Source organism: Anneissia japonica, unplaced genomic scaffold, assembly GCF_011630105.1.
Source record: "Anneissia japonica isolate Jap-2015-1 unplaced genomic scaffold, ASM1163010v1 scaffold287778_len1315358_cov176, whole genome shotgun sequence".
Lineage (NCBI taxonomy): Eukaryota > Metazoa > Echinodermata > Crinoidea > Comatulida > Comatulidae > Anneissia > Anneissia japonica.
In genome coordinates this window covers 600,110-608,505 of record NW_022702824.1, presented here as the reverse complement: position 1 = coordinate 608,505, position 8,396 = coordinate 600,110, and the positions used below count along the sequence as shown (strand labels likewise).

The following is an 8,396-nucleotide window of genomic DNA, read 5'->3' as shown; positions in this document are numbered from 1 at the left end:
TATGTATATATATATATGTGCAAGTGGAGCAACTTGATAACTTGATTGTTCTAAGAGAGGGGAGCAGCCAGTGCCTCAATCGCCAGGGAGACTAATAGGCTATTAGAAAATCTTTTGGTTTTGCATTTAAGCTATGAATAATTACTTCCATTACATAGACTACTAACCTACTTACAATAAAGTGATAATAAATAAGAACATATTATGGCAAATAGGAACAAATATAGTGCATAAAATATAGATTTCAAGGATTATGTTAATTTTTTCAGCCACTTTGTTTTTATGTTGTTTCCTTATTTCTCATTCTTTTACAGTTATATTTTTTAAACACAATGCATGAACTTACCATCGTTAGCATCACCAATTCTTTGTTCTGAAATAGCTTTCTCAATCTTTGCCCTAAGTTCGATTTCAACACCAAAGACGCCAGAAGTACCGTTATCGACAAGTATGAAATGTGTGTGGTTTGGATCAAGCTTTACATTTCCATTAACATCCATGTGATAAATTACTGGATGTTTTTTCTTTTTTGTAATGATTTGCAAAATGAAGAAAAGACAGGTAATAACTGTAGGCCTAAATTTCAAAATCAATGTCATTTTATGTAAAATTGTGCATGAAAATATAATTTTTATGTAGGTCTATAATTTTATTGGATTCACTTGGCCAGACTGTTTAGAGCCGTAGTACATGTGATACTTGGTGAAAAACTTTAATAGTTTTCAAATTCTCAGTTATTTCTGTTCCTAATATATGTTTGGTTTTATTAATGATCATGATAAATTATAGTAATAAAATTGTAATACATTATATTTCAGTAAATCACTACCAGGCGATAATGAACACCATCTGCATATCCGAACGTCCTGTGATGACACTTTCCAATAACAAGTTTACAAATTAAAGTAGGAGAAAATAATGTGTACAAGTTGGATGTTCTCTTGAATTCCCAGTTTTATGAAGAAAGCAAGACATGATCTTATTACAAAATATAGTGTTAAATAAGTCCTTAGTTTATGTAATGGTGATCAGCTGATATTTGACTGTGTGAACATGTTATTTTTGATTTTGTACTGAAAACCTAGAAAGTAATAAACCTACAATAACTTTCCAAAAAAGAAAAAAATGAAATGAGTTTATAAATTTAATAATATTATATAGATGATTATTCGTTTTACCAGGGAACAGTCATCATTATTTTTGCCTTTGGTTAGTTTTTCTTTCTGATCAATCACACCCCATGATGCTATTCCAATGGCCACAACATTATTCCGACTCAAAGTTCCGCTTGCTTCCACTTGCTCTCGCACGGCATCTCCCACATATTTCATGACGCCTGCATGGGTGCCTCCGGTAATGATCCATGCTCCTGGTAATGAAGAATAAAATATTTGCAAATATAAGCATGAGATTTTGGTTCAAAATCACCAAGATCCAGATCCAAAAATGCAGCTTTGTACATATTCGTTTACATTTTTGTGGAGAAAAAAGTCATGGAATATATCTTAAAATGAAATTTTAAGATATATTAAAAAAAATAGATTGTTAAAAAACATCTAATCATCTGTGAAAATGAGATAAGTACAAGACTTGTAGAAACGACTTCAAGAAGGTCTAATGAAAATCTTACTCAAGCTACATTCATGAAATGGCCATCAATTGTAAAAACCATGCTGGATTCCTAAATGGTAATTCATACGTAGTTCTAGAGCTGATAGTGGTGTACATAGTTAAACTTAGTTACTGATGCAAGTGTTATTGCTAATGAGTTCAATGATTTTTAAAAATATCAAACATATTTCTTTCTGATGAATTTGACATTAATGTACTTCATAATGTACTTAAGCATAATGATGGAGTTCTTGAAACACTTCTTCTTCTTCTTTAGGTACCCTGTCTGGAACAGACATTGGCGATCATGGTTCTCCACTCAAATCTGTCCTCAGCTAACCTTAGAAGGTCATTGTTGTTGCCGTTTTTGGTTAACCATGAGTTTAAACTTCCAATAAAACTAATTCTTTGTCTACCCCTGTTGCGTCTCCCCTCAATCTTCCCCGTGATAGATAGATATTCCAGACCCTTGTGACGGCAGACGTGTCCTAAAAACTGTAGCTGTCTCCGTCTTATAATCATCCAAGTGCAGTGGTCTACAAAGGAATCAGCATATCATATTAATATACTAATCATACTAAAAACTTAGCTGTCCAATTCACGTTGAAATCTTTGTTCCCCCAGATTCGCAGTAAACATATCAGGATTATGTCCGATAACATGACTGTAGTCACCGAGTTAGCAGAAAACAGTAAACAAGATAGGCATAGTAATGTGATAGTCTGTGTTCGTGTTTTTGAAGCTTTTAATTCCTTATAAAAAAACACATGGGCCTATATTGGGGTTAGCACTGTACATAGATGGATTAAGTCATTTCTCAATCGAGTTGGTATTGACACCAATGAATTCACTTTACGCAGGCAGCCAGTGTTAGCATGGAGGATGGTGTTAGCAAGGCCAGTAAGTCGATTCTGATCGACATCATTCTCGCGCATGTGGGATGGCCTTCGAACTCAGTTTTCAGGAAGTTTTATAATACACCAATTGTGGCTAAAAATGTCTTCGACAGTGCGGTTTTAGAATAAAGTTTCAAAATATTGTTGACATATGTTTTGTCTTTGTATATTGTGTTCACAATTGCTTTAAAGTCTCACGTTGGAATGAAGTATTATCTGTTTCTTTCCTCCATGGCCTGTAGTAGCGTCACTGCTGATTTGGTAGAACTGAAAATTAAAAAAGCCTTACCTGTAAAGTGAAGTTTGATGGGAATTATACACTACCTGTGCTGAGTGCCGCTTTAATTAGTCCTTTCCTAAACACTTCTCGCAACCTAGAGTTCATGCGGAAGTTTTTGGCACCACCAGTCACGGAGATGAGAAGTTTAGGTACCCCAAGCTTCCAGTCGTCCCTTAGAAGTTCAACAACTTTGTTGGGGTTTGTATCATGTTCCAATCGTACATACTACAGTAGATATACACAATTGTTATTAGATATGAATATTAGTATTTACTGTATATCATTATAAGAACTGATTTTATATATTTTATTATTATTATAAAAAATAAAAAAGCAGCTTTTATGACAAAATAACAGTAAAAAAATATAATTATAATCATCATCATCATCATCATCATCGCCAATATCACCATATCAAATCAAAACATTTACCTTGGTTTAGTTATCAACAGCCATTAAATGATATAATTTTAATAGATGAGCTGACTTTACTTATAGCTGGTCTAAAAGCCTTGCTAATGCATAGGTATTTCAGGTTCAAGCATCTAGCGTATTGATATCGAATAATCAAGAAGTCATGATTATTTTAATTCTCCCTTAACGAACCCAGACAACACTAAAAAATTTTGGTCGTATGTTAGATCAAACTTGAAGCAAAAATGTCTTCAGTGCACAAGCTTTGAAAACTCATTTGCTATAGCAAAACTCAATTCTAGAATAAATAAGTGAGTAGCACATAACATGCATTGAAATTTCAAAAATTTTGGCAAAACGTGGAGACACCTGCCCACACCGCTCTTCCATCCTTACTGGATCCGGCATGCCAGTTGATCCCACGTGTTTACGTAAATTTGAGGTGTTGATTGGTGGAGCTGGCTTTACCGTAAATTTAAACTTCAGTGTCGCTATGATAATGCACTATTGGCGAAGTATAGGCATATTGAGAAAGGGACCTAGCCGTAGCCTATAACTACTGTATGTCCGTGCTAGGCTAGCTGGCCTAGCCCTAGCCGAAATAAGTAGGCCTAACTTATATCATGCTTTGTGGCAAGGTGTACGTTTATTTTTACCTTGATCAATTTCTAAAACATGCCATTTATTGCTGATGTTTTTAAGGCATATAAGACACAGTAATAGTATATTCAGTTCAGGTGTAGTGGCATACATGCTGCTCATATATTTTGTTGACGTGAGGCGTGACAGTTCTTTTACGGTCTGACGCGATATTCCTTAAATCTGAGCACTGCGGTACAGATTAACAGAGGAGATCTATTGACTTATGTGACATATAGTGATTCATGAAACATGGCGAAACTGGTACTGATTTTCGGTGGTTTTTGACTGTTTTTTGCGTTGTTATCCAATACTCAGCCTTGAAGAGTACCGGCATGTGGTCATGACATACAGAAACCCCAGTGTATGAGATATGAGCACATTTCTGCCAGCGATTTCAGAGGAGATATGTGAAGTTACGCAGTGGCTATTAGCAAAAATAATATATAGATCCTCTTCCAATATTGTAGTTCTGAATATTAATTCCATCCAAGTTCGTCCATCGGACGTCATGTTAAGAATTAAAGCCTGACCGACTGAAAGCGGCTGGTCGATAAAATTATGTATTCGTTGTTAGCAGACATTTATAATGGTAGTCTATCTACTGGGGAATTTCCTTTGTTGTGAAACTGGCAATTCTCCAGTTCACAAGAATAAGAAAAGCGATTTGAAGATCTATAGACCAGTCGCACTGACATTATTTTGTAAAATTTTAGAAGGAATCTGCGATCCAACCAAAATGAAAATGGTTTGACGTACGATTGTCAGCATGGTTTTATACCTGGAAAGTCATGTTCTTCTTTACCATCGGAAGCAACCACTAACTGGATTTCTTCGCTGGAAGGTGTTTTGCGAATTGATGTTGTGGCTGTCGATTTGACTGTATTTCACACGGGACATTAGAGAGACGTTATGTAGTAACTGGGTCATTATTAAATTGGATAAATTCTTTTCTTACTGAGCGTAGACAAAGGGTCATCTTCAATGCAGAGGTCTTGGATTGGTGTAATGTAATTTCTGGCATCCCTCAAGGGACACCTATGTCAACGACCTGCATTTTCACCTTGATTCGAGGCCTTTCCACTATGCGGATGAAACATATGTCTCCAGGTGTGTTTATACCAATAACAAGTAATTTTACAAAACGATGGTCTAATTTTTCGTTGGTCTCTGACATTAAATTAAGATAAATGTAACGTAATGAGTATTCTCTTAAAAGATCAAGCATTGTTCCTTCTTATACTCTTGATGGGCATGTTTTGGAAAATATTGACGACCTAAAGCTCTATGAGTGACAGTGAGTGACAACATGTCCTGGGAAAGGCAGGTTAAGGAGGTAACTTTAAAGAGCAATAAAATGATGGGATTTATTCGGTCTATTGCTAGTGGTGTCCTCCCCATATACAATATTGCTGCCACGTTTAGTATCCGTTTCGTATAGGTCAACAAAATCAAATTGAGAAAATACGGAGACAGGCTACTAGGATTATTTTACATCAGAAATCCCTGAAACAGATATCCGAGAAGACTAGAAACTTTGAATTTAAATTTAAAGGCAATCACTTCACTTCGACACTTTTTTACAGTTTTAAATTTTTTTTTTACAATTTCAAATGTTTGTGTTATTTTTGCCTTCTTTTATTTTCTTGAATTGGTTTATGTGTTTTTAGTACGGAATAGCACGTCCTTTGGATGATATGATTGTGGCTCTGCCGCTTTTGTTTAAATTCCTTAGCGCTAATTTGGGTGTTCTTGGTACTTATTCTTCTTTTGTAATGTACTTTGTATTTTTTTATTGCCAAAATGAATAAAATCAAAATAGGTAAATGGGGGCAATCAGAAACTAAGTAGAGAAATGAGGCGATATAAGATGATTTCTAACTACGGTGTGCTTTTTTTTGTTTGGTCATCAAATTTCCATAAGGAGAGGAGCGCTTTTGTGTTCGGAGACTTTTCTTATGAATTAGATATGTCAGTGTCCAGATGAGAGCTTTAGCATTTTTCTATTCCAGGGAAAATTATTAAGGAAAAACTGTAAGTCAATACTTTGTTGCTTTTGGATATTTTGTAGTTTCTGTATTTTTTTTTAATGATTTATTAATGTGTTTACTGTAAAATAGGTTATAATGGTGTAGCTATATGATGCTTTTAATTGATCCAATTATTTTACACTAATAAATCTGATTTGTGTTTTTGTAATACTCCTAATATTTTATTACTGTATTGATTATATTATTTGTACTATATTTGTTATTAAACTAAGCTGTTATGAATAAAATAATGAAATGAAAACAAAAATAATAATTAGAATAATTTGTAAAACAAACCTTTTTTGTGGGGGGAGTTGCAGAACTACCAATAGCTCCTACAAATATAACTTCTCCATAAGCAGTAGGCCTGTTCTGCTACCAATAGCCGTAACAGAGAATTTGAAGATAAAAAAATATGTAGGCATAATAATCATAGAAGAAAAGCACTGAGCGCAAAAGTACTGCAGAAGAAAATACGTGGTACTGTAATAATATAAGTATCGTGTCCTTCCTCCTGTCGCTTCTTACCAGAAATAATGTTACTTACTTACTTACTTGATACTTGATATAAGTGAAAAAAGTTAGGCGGTGTTGCTGCTCTTTGCTGGAGTATTAGTTGATGCAGGCAAATATGGGTATATATAGAAGCAGTGGCAGATCTGGTGGGGGGGGGTCACAGATAATGGGGAACGTCCCTCCTCCCACACCCACCTATTTTGCAGGGGGTTGACCCCCTCATCATTTGTAAGCAATGTAATATTTAAAGTCAAGAAGATGCCTGGCACTTGTTGAATGAACTGCATATGACCAGCTTTTAACGAAAGAGCACTGTGCAGCCAGAGTACATAGTATAATTAAGAAGTATGAGTACAAGGCAGAGGTGGCCCCAGTGGGGGGATGTGTGGGCCAGCGGCCCACAGTCAGGGAGAGCTAAGGTCTTCGGAGGCGATGCACGGTACTGGATATGTGCTGTAACCTTATGCATTACATTATTAATATGCATACAGTAGGTCGAAGAAGCCTAGTGTGATTTGTGTTTTTGCTACGTTAAACATGTATGATATATGAGTGAAATAAAAGATGTCAACAACAGTGCATAAATGTCAGGGTGATGTATGATTTGAAAAGAAGGCTATTGGTGAAACACAATGATCAGAACAAAACACAGAGCCAGAACTTGGCATCATATGAGTCCTGTATGCCTTGAATTATTTGCAAGACAACCGGAATGTATTATTATACATTCCGGTGTTTTTTTGGTTCACTAGCTGTTTATTATAAATACGTATTTATTGACGATAAACCCAATACCCCAAAGCGCCTAAATGTTATCAACATTCTAATGCGCTGTATAAATATTGATTATTATTATATCGTAGACCTATTGCAAAATAACCTTAATTTAGTTGCGTTTACCTCTATGATTTAACAATGGGGTTCTTCTACCATTAGTCTCTAATCATGCACCAACTCTGCAACCCTTAAACTGTTAACATATCTATGACACAATTTTTACTTCCTTTGGGCTACTGTGTTAAATTTAGAAGAGCTACTAAGAATACCAATCTTGAGATTTTTATTTTCTTTTCTGTTTACAGGGTCTAATTTTAGATCGGAGTGGGGTAAACCTTAAATACCCATAGCACGCTTATGACTTCTTTGAAGCTCACAGTAAAGAATAAGACCACGAAAATGTTATTATTTTATTTTATACAGGTATAAAAATAATACAAAAGGTAGCCAAAGGCTAAATTATTGCATTTACAAAAATATAAAGGGCTTAATTACAAACAATGAAATTACACAAAAACATTAAAATACGCATTTACAAATTAAGAATGAATATTTACAAAATACATAAAAGATTACATTAAATATATAAAAATATAAATAAAAATAAAACTTCTGAAAAACCAACAATTTGGCACTATATGAGTCCGAAAGCCGGTGTGGCATTGGTCCCAAGGGCAAGACAGAGCAGGACCGGAGAGGATCAGGAATTGAGCAGCCAGGTAATATATGGAATTGGTGAATTCTGGTACCTTTTGGTACGGCAACGTTGTGAGGTGATAAGTGAATTATGTCTTAAGTTTTTGTTATTAGGATTTGATGGAGGAAGCATATGACGATGTCGATTTGATTGAAGCAATGATTCACTAAAATTATATACTAGGATTTCATGTCTAGATTTAAGTGTCATGATGTTGGTGATTTTCAGAGCTTCAGTATAGGACCACTGTTGATTTGAGATTCGAATTTTACCTAGAATAATCCTGACTGCTCTTTTCTGGACCCTCTCCAATCCGTCGGACTGCAGAACTGTCAGAGACGAATGCCACACCGGGCAGCAGTACTCAAGGATCGGCCGTATATAACAAGTATAAGCTTTAACCATAGAGAAAATAGAACAGAAGGAGTAACATCGACTTTATCGCTTATCTTTAATCCAATTAAACAGTCAGCTAGTGCCTATTAAATTGCACTACGGCCACACGCGGAGCTTATCACAGCACTATCTCTTTGTAC

General features: G+C 35.2%; 1 protein-coding gene across 1 annotated transcript in view; it reads right to left on the bottom strand.

Moving 5' to 3' along the window:
* Positions 1-8,396, bottom strand: part of LOC117104057 (transient receptor potential cation channel subfamily M member-like 2) — a 41,756-nt gene that overhangs the window by 15,946 nt on the left and 17,414 nt on the right. The window contains exons 2-5 of the mRNA XM_033244713.1: positions 6,168-6,242; positions 2,832-3,012; positions 1,161-1,369; positions 347-524 (exon numbers count right to left, since the gene is read on the bottom strand). Of these exons, the coding sequence (XP_033100604.1) occupies positions 347-524; positions 1,161-1,369; positions 2,832-3,012; positions 6,168-6,242 (643 nt within the window). The remainder of the gene's footprint in view (positions 1-346; positions 525-1,160; positions 1,370-2,831; positions 3,013-6,167; positions 6,243-8,396) is intronic.